Source organism: Bactrocera dorsalis, chromosome 2 (genome assembly GCF_023373825.1).
Source record: "Bactrocera dorsalis isolate Fly_Bdor chromosome 2, ASM2337382v1, whole genome shotgun sequence".
Classification (NCBI taxonomy): Eukaryota; Metazoa; Arthropoda; class Insecta; order Diptera; family Tephritidae; genus Bactrocera; species Bactrocera dorsalis.
The window spans coordinates 71,262,585-71,284,211 of NC_064304.1; the positions used below are offsets into that span (position 1 = coordinate 71,262,585).

General features: G+C 38.4%; 1 protein-coding gene across 6 annotated transcripts in view; it reads right to left on the minus strand.

Annotated features, from left to right (window-relative positions):
* LOC105228427 (equilibrative nucleoside transporter 1) overlaps window positions 1-21,627 on the minus strand; it is a 159,873-nt gene that overhangs the window by 20,317 nt on the left and 117,929 nt on the right. For all 6 annotated transcript variants that reach the window (XM_049450098.1, XM_049450102.1, XM_049450100.1 and 3 more), the window contains one exon: window positions 17,275-17,402. In XM_049450098.1, coding sequence (XP_049306055.1) covers window positions 17,275-17,402 — 128 coding nt within the window. The remainder of the gene's footprint in view (window positions 1-17,274; window positions 17,403-21,627) is intronic.

Genomic DNA, 21,627 nt, shown 5'->3' on the forward strand with positions numbered 1-21,627 from the left:
AATTCGTTTTTTACTAAAAAAATGGTCGTTTTTTTAACGCCAAATTGACAATTTTCAGCAAATCAAAAAGATCGTAGTTCATTGTACATATGACAAATGTATTCAAAAATACTCAATTTTGATTTGAAGTCGATCGGTCAATTTCTCATTTAATTATGATGTCAGCAATTTTGAAAAATGTCGTTTCGAGAAAAACGCGTTTAAAGTTTCACTTATAAATGTTTGCACCTCCGAGCGGTCGCTCTTTAGAACGCTGCCATCCAAAAACTATTCAAGATACGACCTTCCCGATTTCACAGGATATTTATGGAAATATAAGCTATCGAAAAAGCAAATAATTTATTTTTTATAGACCCCTAACTATTTTAGGCGATACCTTTATGGAAACAAATTTAAAATTTTAGCTAACCATCCACATATAAAATTTCTAAATTATGAATACAAAGATATATCACCTTGACATCACAGATGATTATTAAAACTTGAGGAATATCAATTTGTAATCGAATAAAAAGTAGCTGCCTTGTTAAGTAGGATGATATACTATATTATTTAGATATCATTTGAGAAAAAATTAATGTCACGAATTCCAATAGTTAACATTTTTTAATCAATAACTTAAAAAACGAAGAAAATATAGCATCAATACATTAAGCCAAAGAAGAGTTAGACGATCATTTTTATATGTATAAAAAATTAAACAGTTACTAAATATAGGACACATAAGTTCTAACAAGAAACTTAACATTTTACATGGAAAAATTTGATTTTTATTCGTGAAAACGTGATAATATGAGTGAAATATTTGTAAAATATATTGGAAAATGTAAAAAAGCATATAATATATGAAAACGTAAATATTGCAATATAGTAAAGAAAAACTTATCGAAATGATTTTGAATGATAGTTAGCTAATTTTTTTTTTAATATTTAACGAGAACCCAAGATATTGAGTCAGAAATGGAAGCAGTAAAACAGATCTTTTTATATCATGTTTGAGAAAGCTCAAGAAAAATAAAAAAAATAAAATACATTATACAAAAAAATACAGCTTCTACAAGTTGTAGTAAGTCAGGGAGGGAATTATGAAATATGATTAAAAAAGTGTGAAATATAGATAGAAACTGAAATTTTCGTCAGCTCCTACAAAAATAAATAATATTAAATGCGTATGTAAAGAAAGGACAACATTTTTTTTTTTTAAATCAGAAAGATTGTTCCAAAACATAATAAGTCAGGGTGAATCTGAAGCAGAGTTCTTTCGTACAAGTCATAAATGGTTTTCATGGAAACTACAAGTCTTGAAACTGCAAAGCAACTACAGCAAACACAGTTTCCCAAAAAGACTATTCCTAAAAAATAAAAAAAAAACTTGCCAATTACACAGTTTTGCTGAAAAAATGAAGTTGAAATATCTAGGAAGTGATATTATTTTTCTTGTAAAGATTTTCGGGTAGAACGAAAACCTCTAAAATCTCGAATTAAGGTAAACATTTTTGTTAGTTTTTTAATAAAATAGTGTGCCAAAATGTCAACAAAGTATTCTTTCTTAAAATTTGATTTTCGTTCTACTAGACAAGATAAGCAAAAAAATAACATCACTTCCCAAGAATTTCCAGGAAATCAAATCATAACCGGTTTTTCTAAAGTAAAAAAATTAAATTCTCTCTTAATCCCTCAATACTCTGGAGTCGAATATACAGTGGACCAATAAAGTTTACATACACCTAGTTCTATTAAATTACGATACGTTTATTTGTTTTAAAATAAATTTAAATTTTGTGGTTTTTTTCTACACATTTCAAGACATATATATATAACATCAAATATAGCATATCAAAATATTTTTTTTTTACACAAATAAAAAATTTATGCTAAAGCTTAAAATGCGCCTAATTCATATCAAACAAGTTTACGTACAGCAATGATTATTTATATAAATCAAAAGTAAATACATTAGTTTTAGCGGTTTTTGGAGTACATTTTGTTGCTATTATTGTCCCTAGACGTCGGCGCAATGCACTAAATTTTTTTTTTGCGACTCTTTATTGATCTTTCTCCATGCTTTTCGTGATCTATTCGAACCAAATATACGAGTATTAAACTTTGATTCATCGGTGAACACAATGTTTTCCAAAATCCAATACGGTTTGATTAAATATTGTTTAGCAACCGTCGACCTCTTCTTTTTATTAACCTTACTTATGTATGGCTTACGTGCGATTCGTCTATGAAAACCAGCACTATTCAACACATTCCATACTGTTTGGGGATTTATTTTTTTGTGTACATTTCAAAAACGGATAAACATATGTATCTGAACATTTTAACAAAATAATTTAAATTTAAGTGTGCTTAAATCGGTTGTTAATAGCAGCAAAATCAATTTCCAACAGGATGCAGACCCAAAATACACATTGTATCTTGTACGTGCAGGGTTGTTATAGAAATAAAAATAACTCTATAGGTCCCGTAATCACTACGCATTATTCCTATTCAAAATATCTGGAATTTTTTGGAAAACCGTATTCGAATTTGGTATCCCCTCAAAACTTATACGGCTGTTTAAACTGACGTTGAGCAGCACCAGAAGCTAAGTCAGAATCGGGAAGGACCTCTCCGAGCCGTTCGATACCAAACGAGGTTTCAGATAAGACGACTCCCTATCGTGCGACTTCTTCAATCTGCTTCTGGAGTAAATAATTTGAGATGCAGAACTTAATCGAGCAGGTACTATTTTTTATAAGAGTGTACAGCTGCTGACGTATGCCGATGATATTGATATTGGCGAATATCGCAATCAATGGAACCATGAGCTGTAGGAGATATACCAAGACATCACCCCGACTCGGTGTGATATCAGTGCGCCCAATGGCTCGACCGTAGTCTCAGTCGCGTCGCGATACAGCGATATCACAGCTGCGCTGCCCCGAGCAGCGTCACTACCGCAGCCTGCACACTAGTGCACCGTTAACATATCGAACTGCGTCAGTACCACTGCTTGCACACCATAGTGCACCGTTACCAAACTAACGCGATTAACAGGCGACTCGCATGTAAGTACAGACTAGAGAAAAGGAATAGTGCTGGGAGAGTTGCGAACCAGAGGTCAACGCGTTCAGTCGATATTTAATTTTATAATTTCTCCTTCGCAGGGGAGCCGGGAAAATACTGCCCTGTATCGTACACTCAACCAGGTCTGGGAGTGACTACTCCTCGCCAAAAGCCAAAAGGACCATCACCACCTCAGCGAAATTACCGTGCCAACATCAACAAGAGCCAACGCCTGGCACGGCAATTTCGCTCGCTTCCACCTGCCTCGCCGTATCAATACAAGCTGGTCTGGCTGTCCACATAAGGGGGTGTGGATACATCTTTCAGAACAGTAAACATTTTCTTTGCTAAGGGTTCGTGGGTCCCAAGGCCGACCCTGGAGCGGCTGAGCATACCTCAGCTATGGACGAAACCCCATTACAATTGACAGAGTTCAGCGAATTAAAAGACAGCGGCTACGCTGGTTAGGTCATGTTGTCCGAATGGACGAAAACACTCCGGCTCTGAAAGTATTCGACGCAGTACCCGCCGGAGGAAGCAGAGGAAGAGGAAGACCTCCACTACGTTGGAAGGATCAGGTGGAGAAGGACCTAGCTACGCTTGGAATATCCAACTGGCGCCACGTAGCGAAAAGAAGAAACGACTGGCGCGCTGTTGTTAACTCGGCTATAATCGCGTAAACAGTGTCTATGCCAATTAAGAAGAGAAGAAGTATTCGAAAACATCGAATTTCTCCAAAATAAGGCCAAAAAACTGGATCATCGACTTAGTGGGTCAAAATTTCTTATTTATTTAAAAGCGTAGTTTTTCATTGTTTTGATTCATATTAAAACCAACAAACCATTTTTTTTATAAATTTAATGTTTCTTTCTAATTATTCCCATTATGAAAGTCAAAAAAAACATTATTTTGGATGACATTATTCACAGCGAGCACGTCTGTTCAATTTTGATATTAAATGATCGAAGCCGTCTGTACGGTTATTTATATTGTCGAGGGTTTTTCACCAGATTATCGTAGACTGGCTTGTGATATTAAATCTTCTGCAATTTCCATGCGAAAATCAATTTGACTCAGCTTTACAATTGCTATTATTGCCATTACTGCATCGAATGCCTTTATAAGCAATGGTCAGTACCATTTCTATCCATGTACCTTAATTCAGTAGTTGAGTATAATCGCCTATAAAGGTTAGAAAATATTCATATGGTTTTTTAAAAAACCTTCTTTTTTCAACTCGCTATGTAGTCATGCAAGAAACTTGTTTTTCGAAAGTCCTCACCAGTTCTTTTTGAATCAAAAACTCAACTAGTGTACCCTTTGAATATTCATTTCGTAATAAACTACGAAGTGCAAAAAAAATTGAAATCAGAAATATGAAGATTTCGCTCAATTGTGTTACATACTGTATCTCTCGACCTTAAGGGCGTGTTTGAATGTCAAAAGCTTGAGCGGAACTTTATCATGATTGTTTAGTTTTGTATATAACTACAAAAATTAACATTCATAATTCATTCTCCTTCGCACCCAACTCACGTGTTACTGGATACAGAAAATTTCACCGAAATATCATAACCGTTGAATATTTCAATAAAATAACAATATGTCGCAATAAAATTATTTAAGTTAATCAAATGCGCATTGAATATTTGAATTTACTTGTATCACATTTTTAGTATATGTCCATACCTTCTCCAACCAAAAAAATATGCAATATAACTATTTTCATACTTCAAATGTATGTAACGGGTGATTTTTTTGAGGTTAGGATTTTCATGCATTAGTATTTGACAGATCACGTGGGATTTCAGACATGGTGTCAAAGAGAAAGATGCTCAGTATGCTTTGACATTTCATCATGAATAGACTTACTAACGAGCAACGCTTGCAAATCATTGAATTTTATTACCAAAATCAGTGTTCGGTTCGAAATGTGTTTCGCGCTTTACGTCCGATTTATGGTCTACATAATCGACCAAGTGAGCAAACAATTAATGCGATTGTGACCAAGTTTCGCACTCAGTTTACTTTATTGGACATTAAACCAACCACACGAATGCGTACAGTGCGTACAGAAGAGAATATTGCGTCTGTTTCTGAGAGTGTGGCTGAAGACCGTGAAATGTCGATTCGTCGCCGTTCGCAGCAATTGGGTTTGTGTTATTCGACCACATGGAAGATTTTACGCAAAGATCTTGGTGTAAAACCGTATAAAATACAGCTCGTGCAAGAACTGAAGCCGAACGATCTGCCACAACGTCGAATTTTCAGTGAATGGGCCCTAGAAAAGTTGGCAGAAAATCCGCTTTTTTATCGACAAATTTTGTTCAGCGATGAGGCTCATTTCTGGTTGAATGGCTACGTAAATAAGCAAAATTGCCGCATTTGGGGTGAAGAGCAACCAGAAGCCGTTCAAGAACTGCCCATGCATCCCGAAAAATGCACTGTTTGGTGTGGTTTGTACGCTGGTGGAATCATTGGACCGTATTTTTTCAAAGATGCTGTTGGACGCAACGTTACGGTGAATGGCGATCGCTATCGTTCGATGCTAACAAACTTTTTGTTGCCAAAAATGGAAGAACTGAACTTGGTTGACATGTGGTTTCAACAAGATGGCGCTACATGCCACACAGCTCGCGATTCTATGGCCATTTTGAGGGAAAACTTCGGACAACAATTCATCTCAAGAAATGAACCCGTAAGTTGGCCACCAAGATCATGCGATTTAACGCCTTTAGACTATTTTTTGTGGGGCTACGTCAAGTCTAAAGTCTACAGAAATAAGCCAGCAACTATTCCAGCTTTGGAAGACAACATTTCCGAAGAAATTCGGGCTATTCCGGCCGAAATGCTCGAAAAAGTTGCCCAAAATTGGACTTTCCGAATGGACCACCTAAGACGCAGCCGCGGTCAACATTTAAATGAAATTATCTTCAAAAAGTAAATGTCATGAACCAATCTAACGTTTCAAATAAAGAACCGATGAGATTTTGCAAATTTTATGCGTTTTTTTTTTAAAAAAAGTTATCAAGCTCTTAAAAAATCACCCTTTATATACATATCGCTCATTTGCTGCAAGACCGGCATAAATCAAAAAATGTGATTTTTGAGTTAATGCTGCAGAATTGTTCGTTATATCATACTTCATGTTGAGTGAAAAATTCATATGAATATTTCTTATATGTTCCGCTTGAGAAGAGATGTAAGGTTGGAGTCAGCGTGTAAGGTTGTAGTCAGTTGAAAACTTTTAACTCGATTTTTTTGACTTATGCCGGTCTTGCAGCAAATGAGCGATATGTAGAATAATAATAGTATTAAGCGTTACGTCGTCTGAATAAGAAATGTTTAAATGAGTTAAGCCTCAAAGTAAACAGGACTTTTTGAATCTAGCACCAAGGGTGGCGCCATATATATGTCGACTGGTGCGTTAGAATCTGCTATCTTTATCGATTGCCCAGTGAGAATTTCATTGATTGAAAGTGAAGCTATTGCTTTTAAGTGTCAGTATGTTTCTGTTATTGGTGCGAAAATGAGCTTCGAACAAAGAGCCAACATTAAATTTGATTTTAAAATTAATAAAACTTTTATCGAAACGTTCCAATTGATAAAACAAGTTTACGGCGGTGATTGCCTATCTCGTAGCAGAGTGCACGAGTGGTTTTAACGTTTTCAAAGTGGCCGTGAGGACATAAATGACGATCACCATGTGGGCCAATCAAAAACTGTGAATTCATCAAAAATCCGCCAAAATCATCATTGAATTTCACGGAAATGGAATTGAACATCTCCAAAACATCGATTTATCGCATTTTGACCGAACATTTGGGCTTACGAAAGGTGTTTGGTGCGCTGTATTCGATGTGTATCGCGAAGATGAAAGTTGGCGTCCTCACAGTTGAAAGAGCAGAATGCACCGATATCGCAGCAAATAGCAGAAGTGTCTTCACAGATTTCGGAAAGCGGAATAAAATGAAAACTAAAGTAAATTAATTGAGTAAAGATTGTCTCCGCGAGCTATAATTATAGCTCTTGGCAACGTAAAAAAAGGAAAAAATATATTTTTGCAGTCATGACCTATCGTCAAATGGACAGAGCAACTTCTATCAAAGAGAAACAGCACCGGATGTATTTATCAACAATTCGGTTTCGACATATGGTGTTCCCATAGAATTACATTTTGACCAAGGGAGGAATTGAATCTGCTCTAAGTCAGGAGATTTGTTAGAAACTGGTTATCCTTAAAACCCGTATGTATGTGCGTCTTCCACTAAGCTTCTGTTTAATACTCACACATTTTCAATAGGGTTTGCATCGGGCGACAGCGACAGCCAATCCAATGTAACGATACCAGATTGAGTTTTCCACTGAATACAGAGCTTGCTGCGGTGTTTAGAATCGTTGTCCTACAGTTTGCCGAATCCCTGCTTTGAGAAGCAGCCCCAAAATGCACATTTATTCCATGTTTTACGGTCCGCTGAACAAGCCTATTCGTGGAAGTTGATCAGGCTCGCGTGAGGATAGAACGTTTCCATATAGAATATTCATCAGTAAAAATGACATTTTCAAAATCTCTATCAATATTCTCTTGCGCCCAAGTGAGTCGCTTTGTCACAAGTAATATACAAATGCCTTCAACTTTCTCATATATTTAGCAGCCGCTGATTGCGACATTTTGGGACCTTTCGGGTGGACGCAAAGAAACACAGCTTCGTAGCGCGACGTGTACTTAGCACTCATGGCGTTTAACGTGTTTCAAAAGATCAACGACAACTGAATCTTTGTTGACAATGCATCAAAGACAAAACTTCCCTCTATCGGCTCGCGAAGGAATTAGAGCGAAATCTTTCATTAACTGTCGGTAAAGTCGACCACGCTCTTATTTGACAGACTGTATAAACTTTCTAAACATTTATCAGATTTGCATTCTTATATACTTTGTTCAATTCATCGCCCAAAACAATAAAAAAGATAAGCGATGGCATAAAACGGCAGTACTTTACGCCAGTTTTATGAAAAATTGGGTCTGATTAAAGGAAATGTTATATATATTTATTTTTTATTCCTCCCAATTGTAATTGCAATTTTATTGTAAGGAAATGATAGGTGTTTAAATAAGTTAAGTGCTTTAGACGTTACATATTTTGTGGTAAACAGGAATTAAAACAAATTTAAATAAATTGCACTTGTATTCTTTTGTTAACAAAGTGGTAGTGAGTGAAAAATTTCTATTTTCTAGTGGGTATACATTTAACCATGGTCCTTAGAGCCCTTCGAGGCACCTTCGGGTTTTTATAAAAAAAAAAAAAAAAAAAAAAAAAAAAAACAATAATATATTATAGTATATAAGTACATTAGGGTGTGTCATTCTGAGGCAACCTTTTGTTTTCAACTGAAAAACAGGCTCAAAACTTTCGAAAATGTGTAAAAAAAAAGTAAATATTTATATTAAGAGGTGGCTATTTCAAATTTTCTGTTTTCCATATAAATTACATGGAAAAAAATAATTTTTTTTTGTGGTGGTTATTGTGCGGAGGTTTTAATGTGCACGCGACGGCGGCCAGTAGGGATGGTAAACTGATGAATCGATCCACAAAAAAATCGAGATCTAAAATATCGATTTCCAAAAAATCTATCTTTTTCCCCATTTTCTAATACAATATAAGTATTAATCAATTTTATTAATAATAAGACGAATGTTATAATTAACGATCTTTAATTAGTTAAGTCAGGGACTTCGATAATAACAATTATTTTTATTACCATATCAAAGTATCAGATCCAATAGAACCAGACATTTATTTTCAAAGTTGACAAGTTTTAGGTTACAAAGCAAATAGATAGTTTAGCTTAAAGTTCCCAATGCTTAATATTTAAACTTTTTAAAAACAACAGTCCGTCAAGTCTATTGGGATCGAAGCGGTTCCGCTCATCACTTGCGATGTTTCCGGCAGTTGAAGAAAGGCGCTCACAAGGAACAGATAATCCCACAATACTCATATACATCATGGCTATATACAATGACCAGTTAAGCCTAAGTAGCTTTGACTATTATGCGAGTCAGTCCAAACATCTGCAGTTAAAGATAATGCTTCTACTTCTTCTATTTTTAATTTCAGTTGGATCGAAAGAATGTCATATTTAACGTCAATCATATGAGTAATTGTTTTTGTGGCTGGAACTTTATAAAGCGGTGCTACTACTGTCATTAAATATTGAAATCCTGTTTTTTCTGTATTGAGAGGTAAACCATCCTTTGCTATCATGAAGACTATTGCATCTGTATTTATTTCGTTGTTCACAGTATGTGTAAAAAAAAATCACTTAGTCAAAAAACGAACAAACAAATTAATCGAATGATGTGATGACGCAATCACAGAACAGATAAAAAAATTCATAGATTATAAAAGTAACTTTTTTCTATTGAAGAGAAGTGAGGCGAAGGAAACTAAACACACAGCCATCTCGTGAGTTTTTGAGTAATTAACCGGCAGCACTCTTGTAATACGGGCACAAAAACAAAAAAATCGAATGTCGATTTTAAAGGGTGATATATCCATTCAGTACTGCATATAAATTTAAAAAATCGATTTTATTGGCTCGAAAAATCGATCTTTCGATTAATCGATCTCAGATCGCCATCTCTACTACACGCTCAAAACAGGTTGTTAAATTTATTTTACAAAGTGACAGTTTATTAAGATACTTCACTAGATTTGCCTCTTCACCGATACATGACAACTCTGAATCGGTATTAGAAATCAAAAAGGAAAATCTTGACAATTTTTGGGCTCGGCTCCAAGCAGCTCATGAAACCGTAGTATCTTCTGACGATTCAGATCTGCCTCAAGATTTTAAATCGTCGGCTTACGATATTTATGAAAAATGCTTAAACCAATTATTGCTGTAGAGGTGCTCTCTTTGCTCTTCTATGCAATTCTTAGTTTCGGTTACTATCCAATTTCATGGAAAAAGTCGCAGATTAGTCAATTCGGATTTCGTACGAAACATGGCACAATAGAGCAAGTAAATAGAATTACTAACGAGATAGGGAAAGCATTTGAGCACAGGGAGTACTGTTCAGCAATATTTCTAGATGTAGCTCAGGTGTTTGGTAAGGTGTGGCACGAAGGTCTTTTATACAAGATAAAAAAAATTCTACCTTTAGCATTGTGTAAAACATTGGAGTCTTATTTAAAAAATAGAAAATTTATGGTAAAAGTGGGAAATTTCATATCTGATGAACGACTGATAAGAGCTGGTGTAGCCCAGGGCAGTGTTTTAGGCCCAACACTGTACATCATATATACAGCAGATCTTCCAACAGCTAATAATGTACTAACTTCAACTTTTGCGGACGATACAGCTATAGTGAGCCGTAACAAATGCCACATTTTAGCATCAAGAATATTAGCGGAGCATTTAAGTTCTGTCGAAGAATGGCTAGCAAAGTGGCGTATAAATGTGAATGAACAGAAATGTAAGCATGTTACATTTTCGCTTAGACCAAAAATGTGTCCTGAAGTAAAAATAAACAATATTTTAGTACCCCAAGCGACTGAAGTAACTTATCTTGGTATTCACCTAAATAGAAGGATCATGTGGAGAAAACATATCTCTAGTAAAATAACATGTATGAAGATTAGAGCTGCAAATTTAAATTGGCTTTTAAATAAAAACTCCAAACTTAGCCTAGACAACAAAGTGCTCTTATATAATGCGGTCATAAAGCCGATTTGGATGTATGGCATCCAACTGTGGGGTACGACCTGTGCAACTAATATTGATCTAATACAAACGTTCCAATCAAAAATGCTTAGAACAATCACGTATTCACCATGGTACATGCATAACGAAAAAATGGATAAAGACCTTGGTATTCCTATGGTTAAAAAAGAAGTAAAAGACAGGAGAATTAAATATATATCTAAACTCCGAGATCACCCAAACTCTTTGGCTAATGCTTTGGTGCATTCCTGCGATCAAACACGACTTAAAAGAAGAGATATGCCTGCGTATTAAAGAGCGACGTAACACCAAACCAGCTCAATCACTTGCTTGAGTCTGTCAGATACAACAAATAAAATAATTTTGAAAAAAAAACCAATATGAAGAAAAAAAAGCATACCAATTACACCTAATAAAAGCAATTGCACCTCCTCCACATACGAGAGTAGAGCTTCCACAAATAGACGCACAAAACGCAAGTTCAGGCATCCGCCTCGAGGTGCCCGCATGTTACACAGAAATATTTTAGGGAGGTTATGGCCGCCTTTCCGGGACATGGTTACAGCCGTTTACATCAACCTCCGATACAAAACTAAAGGTCAAGCAGGCATAATACTTAGTAAAACAGTTCGCGCCTAATGACAAAAATTTCAATTCGGCTTGGGAAGCTCTAAAAGCGAGATACGAAAACGGAAGTGTACTGGTCGATAAACAAGAAACATTCGTGTCGTGTTGCCAAAAATTAAGAAAAAAACAAGTGTAGAATTCATCAAACTAGAATCCACTGTTTCAAATTGACACAAAACATTCCCACAGACAATTGGGACCCTTTTCTGGGATATGAACTGCAGCATTACCAGAAGAATCGTTACTTTTGTGGGAGCAATCGCTCTCATCACGAAAGAAGTGCCCAACGTGGCAACAAATGAAAGATTTTCTGACTACCCGATATGAAATTGCGGAAAGATTAGAAGAAATAAATATAGTTTAAAAAAAACTAAAAAACACGCTTTTAAAGCATATCAAACTAAAAAGTGAAAAATAATTCTTTGTATAAACTAACAATAATAATGAAGGAAAAATTCCTGGATTATTGTGAGAAAAGCGTGGCATGCTCGATATATGAAAAATATGTCACAAAGCACCCCACGCTTTTCTCACAATAATGCAGGAATGAAGTATTGGTTAAGTAAATCGATACTTTGGCAGCATTTAATATCTACTCGTAACATTTCATTGACAAATTGTTACATCATTTGCGACCAAGTTCTATTGACGACTTTACGAATTATTACATATAAATCGAATCGTTTCTTCTAAAGCTTCACTGTTACATGGGGTTTTACCTGTCAACTTTGAACAGTCCAGTTCTTCAATTCGAATACAGTCCAAAGATCTACAACGACTAAGTGCTACATAAGCTTGTCCAGCAGCAAACAGTCGAGAGACCAGATAAATTACTGCATGTTCTAATGTACAACCTTGCATCTTATAAACGGTCGACGCTCAAATCAGTATGCTATTTAAATATCACTAAAACTAGTTTCATATAGATGTTGCATACTTTTAAGCGCATCTTTTTGGTGAGCTGCTTAAACTTACTATCGCCTTCCTACAGTGTCGCTCAAATATTCTACGTTTCAGTACCACTTAAAAAAGTTACAAACATACATACATACATACATACATACATACAAGTGAAGCTAATAAAAGCGTTTTAAAAATACTCAGAACAAAAAAAATCAACACGACGTCAATATAAGCTTCAATAGACCCCAAGTTGGAAGCGAAAACAAATCAAACAGAATTTTTAACAAAACACAGTTGTTCACATCTGAACAAAGAAAACATAAGTCATGCGAACTATGTACCAGCATAAACTTATATCTTTCAAGAAGTTTAAAAACTTAAAAGTTAAAGAACGAAATAATTTTGTCGGGTCAAAAACACTTTGCACAAATTGCCTGTCACAAGCGCATACAATACAAGTTGCAAAAGCAGATTTAAATGCTTATATTGTCATACAATGCTTCATTACAGCTCGTATCCCCTCTCGAACCAAAAACGCTCTCATACAAAAAAAAAACCACGGGTTTAATTGCAAAAGCAAATCCCGAAACCCAAAATTATAAAAATTGCCAGAGACACCATGTTGCTCAAAGGCACAAAAAGCTCAAACGCTGCACAGCGAAATACAAAGTGAACTAGTTACAAAACCAGTTATCTCCATACCAACTCAAGTTGAGTATTTGTAATACAAACAAATACCTTAATTCACAGTTAAGGAAATTTCAAAAGTTAAGGGAACTTCCCCCTATAGCAAACAAGACTCTAGAAGATCAATATTGTGAAGACTTCTCTAAAGCCATAACTTCTTCTTCTTTTTTACTGGCGTAGACGCCGCTTACGCGATTATAGCCGAGTCAACAACAGCGAGCCAGTCGTTTCTTCTCTTCGCTACGTGGCGCCAATTGGATATTCCAAGCGAGGCCAGGTCCTTCTCCACTTGGTCCTTCCAACGGAGTGGAGGTCTTCCTCTTCCTCTGCTTCCCGCGGCGGGTACTGCGTCGAATACTTTCAGAGCTGGAGTGTTTTCATCCATCCGTACAACATGACCTAGCCAGCGTAGCCGCTGTCTTTTAATTCGCTGAACTATGTCAATGTCGTCGTATATCTCGTACAGCTCATCGTTCCATCGAATGCGATATTCGCCGTGGCCAACGCGCAAAGGACCATAAATCTATCGCAGAACTTGTCTCTCGAAAACTCGCAACGTCGACTCATCGGTTGTTGTCATCAACCAAGCCTCTGCACCATAAGGCAGGACGGGAATTATGAGCGACTTATAGAGTTTGGTTTTTGATCGTCGAGAGAGGACTTTACTTTTCAATTGCCTACTCAGTCCGAAGTAGCACCTGTTGGCAAGAGTAATCCTGCGTTGGATTTCCAGGCTGACATTGTTGGTGGTGTTTACGCTGGTTCCAAGATAGACGAAATTATCTACAACTTCAAAGTTATGACTGTCACCAGTGACGTGAGAGCCAAGTCGCGAGTGCGACGACTGTTTGTTTGATGACAGGAGATATTTCGTCTTGCCCTTGTTCACTGCCAGACCCATTTGCGTTGCTTCCTTGTTCGCGGGTGTTGAGCACGATGATATCAATATCATCGGCATACGCCAGCAGCTGTATACTCTTATAAAAGATTGTAACTGCTCGATTAAGTTCAGCAGCTCGAATAATTTTCTGCAGCAGCAGATTGAAGAAGTCGCACGATAGGGAGTCGCCTTGTCTGAAACGTCGTTCGGTATCGAACGGCTCGGAGAGGTCCTTCCCGATTCTGACGGAGCTTTTTGTGCTGCTCAACGTCAGTTTACAGAGCCATATTAGTTTTGCAGGGATACCAAATTCAGACATCGTGGAATAAAGGCTTCTCCTTTTCGTGCTGTCGAAAGCAGCTTTGAAATCGACGAAGAGGTGGTGTGTGTCGATTCTCCTTTCACGGGTCTTTTCCAAGATTTGGCGCATGGTGAATATCTAGTCGGTTGTTGATTTACCAGGTCTAAAGCCACACTGATAAGGTCCAATCAGTTTGTTGACGGTGGGCTTTAATCTTTCACACAATACGCTCGGCAAAACCTTATATGCGATGTTGAGGCGGCTAATCCCACGGTAGTTGGCGCAGATAGTGGGGTGTCCTTTTTTATGGATTGGGCACAGCACACTTAAATTCCAATCGTTGGGCATACTTTCGTCCGACCATATTTTGCGAAGAAGCTGATGCATGCACCATATCAGCTCTTCGCCGCCGTGTTTGAATAGCTCGGCCGGCAATCCATCAGCCCCCGCCGCTTTGTTGTTTTTCAGGCGGGCAATTACTATTCGAACTTCTTCATGGTCGGGCAATGGAACGTCTGCTCGATCGTCATCGATTGGGGTATCGGATTCGCCTTCTCCTGGTGTTGTGCGTTCACTGCCATTTCAGCAAGCTGGAGAAGTGTTCCCTCCATAATTTAAGTATGCTCTGGGCATCGGTGACTAGATCACCTTGGGGGGTTCTACAAGAGTATGCTTCGGTCTTGAAACCTTCTGTAAGCCGCCGCATCTTTTTGTAGAATTTTCGAGCATTACCCCTGTCGGCCAGCTTATCAAGCTCTTCGTACTCACGCATTTCGGCCTCTTTCTTTTTCTGTCTAAAAATGCGTCTCGCTTCCCTCTTCAACTCTCGGTATCTATCCCATCCCGCACGTGTCGTGGTCGATCGTAACGTTGCGAGGTAGGCAGCCTGTTTTCTCTCCGCTGCGACACGGCACTCCTCGTCGTACCAGCTGTTCTTTTGCACTTTCCGAAAACCAATGGTTTCGGTTGCAGCTGTACGTAAGGAGTTTGAAATGCCGTCCCACAGTTCCCTTATATCGAGTTGTTGACGAGTGCTCTCAGAGAGCAGGAGTGCAAGCCGAGTGGAAAATCTTTCGGCTGTCTGTTGTGATTGCAGCTTCTCGACGTCGAACCTTCCTTGACGTGCGTTTTTTGCTGCACAGAGGCGGGTGCGAATCTTGGCTGCAACAATATAGTGGTCCGAGTCGATGTTAAGACCTCGGAGCGCACGCACATCTGAAACACTGGAGAAGTGCTTCCGTCTATCACAACATGATCGATCTGGTTGGTGGTTTTTCCATCCGGAGACAGCCAGGTAGCTTGATGTATCTTCTTATGCTGGAATCTAGTACTACAGATAACCATATTTCGGGCCCCGGCGAAGTCGATCAGCCTCAACCCATTTGGGGATGTTTCGTCGTGGAGGCTGAATTTACCGACCGTAGTGCCAAAGATACCTTCTTTGCTCACCCTGGCGTTGAAGTCGCCAAGTACGATTTTGACATCGTTGCGGGGGCATCTCTCATAAGTGCGCTCCAAGCACTCATAAAAGGCATCTTTGGTCACATCGTCCTTCTCTTCCGTCGGGGCGTGGGCGCAAATCAGCGATATGTTGAAGAACCTCGCTTTGATGCGGATTGTGGCTAGACGTTCATTCTCCGGAGTGAATGATAGTACTCGGCGACGGAATCTCTCTCCCACCACGAATCCAACACCAAACTTGCGCTCCTTTATATGGCCACTGCAGTAAATGTCACAAGGACCTACTCGTCTCTGTCCTTGTCCCGTCCATCGCATTTCTTGGACGGCGGTGATGTCAACCTTTTTCTTTACGAGGACATCTACCAGCTAGGTAGCGGCACCTTCCCAATTAAGGGACCAGACATTCCAGGTACATGCGCCCAAATCATAGTCCTTATTTCATGGTCGTCATCAAAAGAGGGATCACTCATCCGAGGCTTGTTCTTCCTTTTCCTTGGTATGATTTTTTACGTGGCGGGTCCCAAGCCCAGCGCACAACTCTATGTAAGGGATGTTTCGCTTTTTCACTTTAGTTCGCCTTCAAACGGATGTTCTTAGGCTACCCAGAGGATACTTGGTCAAAGACCGGAAGTCGTGAGCTGCTTGAGTCATATGAAAAAGAATCGTCCCAAGTGAATGGCGATCAGAGAACTTTCCTCACTTGCGTGAACTTCTACACATGACTCCATCCTCCGCAACTACTAAAATAAATATTGGCCGGTACGTCGGCCAATTATCACTAGAGCCACAATTTTTCAATACTCCACAAATTGGTATAAAAAACAAAGTCATCTTTACCTCTGACAGTCCATATATTAAAAGCACATACAATTTTTCGGCCACGTAGGATGGCTTTCGCCAATAATGAAACAAAAATCTGAACAAATTGTAGAGCGGTGGCTGGCTACTAAACGCCAAATTAGTGCACACACTAATAAAGCGCTGCTCAATACACCATATCTGATGACACCATACTAATACATTACCACTCAACGCAACTAACTCACCATAATTCTATATCATTCAACCCACTCAACAAAAAGGATGGGCAAAAGGGAAAGCAGACACAATTCGACACACACTCATCGCTGATTTCGCTGATTACGTTCGATCCTACGCGGATACCTCCTTCGTTGACTCAGCGGTCCGGGATGCAACTTATATCCACCCAGCTCCGTACATCTACATACCTGCGTCGTCCATTAGTTAACATAAATTAATATTTTTTATAAGAACTTATTAAACAAAGCGTGCGCACTTTTATTAAAGAATCGTTGAAGTGGCTTGTACTTCTGTTTGCAACTTTAAGCAGCAATTTAATCACATAATTTGCTATTGTTAGAAGAAACACATAATATTTAGCATTTTCTAGCCAATTCCAACATATGTATTTATCTAGATGTACATAGTATAGGTATGTTATAGAAGAATATCCTTCGCTATACGTTGCTCCGATTTGTCTGGCAATGTAATATTTGCTTGCCATTACTCTTTCTTTAATATAACATTTGTTGTTCAATACAAGAATTAGGAAACATTATCAATTTGAATTTATTAACGTATTTTTAATATTGTATATTAAATTTTATATATTTACCCATTGTATCCAAGATGTTGTCAAACTTCCTAACATTGCAAAGAGGTTAAAGGTAAGGAAACAGGTCACAGAAGTGAAGAGGTCCGGTGACTGAATAATAAAGTTTGACGACGACGATAACTTTATATCTAGAAAAATATATAGATTATTATTACAATTCTGACTAATCGAATATGTTATTAAATATATCTTCACATAAGCTTTAAAATAAGAAACTTTAAACGTACTATATACATAGTTCCCATAATGAGGTATTAACAGAAAATAATGGAAAAATTTTTATATTTATAACTGAAATGTTACTTTAGATCAGATGGTTAATTTACAGTTTTTGAGATAATAAACACCAAGGTATAAAGCTAGACCGACTTTCTATTTGAAAAATAGCCGCAAAATAGGTTTAATGTACATATCTTCCAAACCATTCAAGCGAAAATAACCAAGTTTGTTGAAGATGCATCTATTAAGAGTAGGGGAAAGTGTGCAAAAACTCAGAAATCGGGTCATAACCCTGCTTACTCGTCATATCACGGTAATGCTAAAAGCTGCTAAAGGCGCGATAAATCAATAACTTAATTCGCCAAAGACATTAAATTTTAAATCTGAAAGAGTTTGAGACAGTTTTAAATGAGCCGGGGGAAAAGTTGGGCAATGGGCGTAACCCGGCAACTTTTAGGTGAAATCACATATCGCGTTACCTGTATTCTTTTAAAATTCCTTTAGTGAAATCGGACAACAACCACGTCCCACAATTTCAAATTCCATTAGATTTTTTCGCTTTCCGGTATTCAAATAAGGAAACAATATATAAACATAGGCAATCATCGTTATAAACTTGTTTCATCAATTGAAAAGTTTCTGTAAAAGTTGTATCAATTTTAAAACAAAATCTAATGTTGGCTCTTTGTACGAAGCTCATTTTCGTACCAAAAACCAACCATACTGACACTTAAAACGCAATAACTTCACTTCTAATCAACGAAATTCTCATAAAGATAGCAGATTCTAACGCATATATATGGCTCCACCAGTTGGCGATAGATTCAAAAATTCCGGATTACTTTGGAACGCACCTTGTATTATGCAAGCTGCGGGTGCTACTTATTAACATAACATAAAGTAATGTGTGTCCCCAATATGTTCAATTTTAATCAGACAATAAAATAAAAAATAAAAAAAAAGTTAAGACAAAAAGGTAAACGTATTCGCTATCTGGTTCCTTCTAAAGCTATGTTCCAATATTTTTTTTTTTTTTTTTGATGTACGACAGAAGAATTTTGAGCACGAGATATTTATTTTTATACTCATGGATCATTGTGCTAAAGAGTGTCATAGTTTTGTTCACTTTACGTTTTTTTTTATACTCTAAACCTAATCCGCGCCGTTAGTTCTGCTTTCTCCTGGACTGGACAAGGAAACAAAACAAATGGGTCTGGGAGTGAACGAGGGCAAGACGAAATACCTCCTGCCATCAAACAAACAGTCGTCGCACTCGCGACATGGCACTCACGTCACTGTTGACAGTCATATCTTTGAAGTTGTAGATAATTTCGTCAGTCTTGGAAGCAGCGTAAACACCACCAACAATATCAGTCTAGAATTCCAACGCAGGATAACTCTTGCCAACAGGTCCTACTTCGGACTGAGTAGGCAATTGAGAAGCAAAGTCCTCTCTCGACAAACAAAAACCAAACTCTATAAGCCGCTCATAATTCCCGTCCTGCTATGTGGCGCAAAGGCTTGGACGATGACAATAACTGATGAGTCGAGGTTTCGAGTTTTCGAGAGAAAGTTCTGCGATAGATTTATGGTCCTTTGCGCGTTGGCCACGGCGAATATCGCATTCGATGGAACGATGAGATGTATGATAGCATTGACATAGTTCAGAGAATTAAAAGACAGCGGCTACGCTGGCTAGGTCATGTTGTCTGAATGCACGAAAACACTCCAGCTCTGAAAGTATTCGACGCAGTCTTCGCTGGGAGAAGCAGTGGAAGAGAAAGACCTCCACTCCGTTGGAAGGACCTGGTGGAGAAGGACCTGGCTTCGCTTGGAAGATCCAATTGGCGCCATGTAGAGAAAAGAAGAAACGACTAGCGCGCTGTTGTAAACTCGTCTATAATCGCGTAAGCGGCGTCTACGCCAATAAAGAAGATGTATGTATGGCTTACGACGTGAGATGAAAACCAGCACTATTTAACACATTCCTTACTATTTGGGGATTTTTTTTTGTGTACATTTTAAAAAGAGATAAGCACATGTATCTGTACATTTTAACAAATAATTTAAGTCGAAGTATGTTTAAATCGGCTGTTAATAGCAACCAAATCAATTTCCAAGATGGTAACGACCCAAAATACACATCGTATTTAGTACGACAGAATTATTATGCAATTGAATATAACTCCATGTGCCTCGCAATCATCAGACATTAATACTATTCAACATATCTGGAACTTATTGCAAAATCGTAATCATAAACATCGAATTTCATCAAAGGAGTGCCTAAAGGCTGCCTTACCGATTAAGTGGTTCAAAATACCTGAATAACCACAGAAATTGAATGGGAGCATGCGTCGAAAACTGAAGACAATAATTGCAACATAATTGTAATTACTTTTAATATATATAAATAATCATTAGTGTACATAAACGTTTTAGATATGATTTAAGCGCATTTTAAGCTTTTGATTTAATTTCTTTTTATTTGTGTAAAAAATATGATTATATGCTATATTTAACGTTAAATACAAATCTTTTGGAATAGATGTAAAAAAAAAACACAAAATATATTCATTTAGAAACAAATAAACCTGTCGTAGATTAATAAAAAAGTGTATGTAAACATTATTGATTCAATGTATGTGTGTACAGTCAGGTACCACTTCGCTTAAGCCACAATCCCTTTTATTTGCCAGTGTCTTATTGCATCTCGCGACTTTTTTTTAAATACATAGAAATTATTTTTAGCATCATCCTCGTTTATGTACCACACAATCTTGTGCTTTGCTCATAAATTGACTTACAAACTCCCCTCTTATGGGATGTAGAGCAGATCACCTCCACGCTGGTCCATCCTGGGTAACGCTAAATGGCCTGCGGCCTTCACGACCTTACAACTCCTAGACGACTTTTTGACATCGAACTGGTTTTAGAGTAGGAAAACTTATTTGGATTTGTTAGAACCCTGGGCTGGTGGTGGCGGCATTCTAGCACCTGAGTATAATGAGGTGACACCCATCAGAAATGGTTGTTGTGCTGATGTCGCAACTACTTCCGTCCCGTTAAAACGCTAGCAGGCCTCAGAGTACGTTCCCTCCCGTCGTCGTTAAGTTAGCGTGGTAGGTGTAAGTTGAGAGGACTCCTTCTTTACGCTGGTCGGCTCTGAATGCACTGCCTCATAAGGGCGTACGTCAACCCTCGCCTTAGCCTGAGATAACCTTGGGACTATAAAAGGCGACAACCTTTTCGGGGGACGGATAGTGGCACTGAGTGGGGACCCTTTTAGCATGGACAAATCAACCACTAACATCGACAAATAGGCGACGAAGGGAAGTGGAGGGATGTCGATATCGACACTCAGATCTGTCCAAGGCGGGGCTGCTGCTCCTGTGGCGACGATAGGAGGAGTCTCCTTATCAGGCGGCAGGATGGTGGAGCCGGCGCAAACCCGCCGGCAAAAGAGGTAGTGAAAGGTGGAGTCTTCGTGCACGGCGGAATTGCTAGCACTAGCAGAGGAACTTCTGCTAGAATTATCCACAGGGGGCATTAGCAGGGGAGCTTTAGCTAGGAAGCAGAAGTTGGACCGTCGATTGCCGGCAAAAATTGTGGAGCGCTACGGCGGTAAGCAGGTATCTGAGCAGCATGCTAATACGTTTGAGTGGGCTGAGTGAGAGCGAGACCGATAGGCACGACTTGAAACGAAAGGACCTAAACCAGCAGTTAACCGGCAAAGGTCGCATGAGGGAGAAACCTTCCTTTATAAAAAAAAAAATAACGCGAACGGGGACTGCGCCAACTTTTAGCGAAATCGCTAAAAGCGCTGGTGCAAGAGTACTTGGTGTGCTCGACAGCAGCAGGGAGGACGGTGCCATCTCCCACGAAGAGTGGAAGTGAGTAGCGACGGCTATCTCTTCAGTCTTTCTCAAGGTGGTTAAGGGAAACCCTGGGCCACCCCCCAAAATGTGTAAGTGCCGGTTGGCATCATGGGCTGCACAAACTGACAAGATGTGCCGATGAAAGATCGGCCATCTTAAATAAGAAAGCAGTCTCTCAGGTGGAAGAGATTTGGAAGGGAGCCAGACTGGAGGCCGTAGACAAAGCTGATCTTCCTCGTCGTCCTAGGGCTCGCGT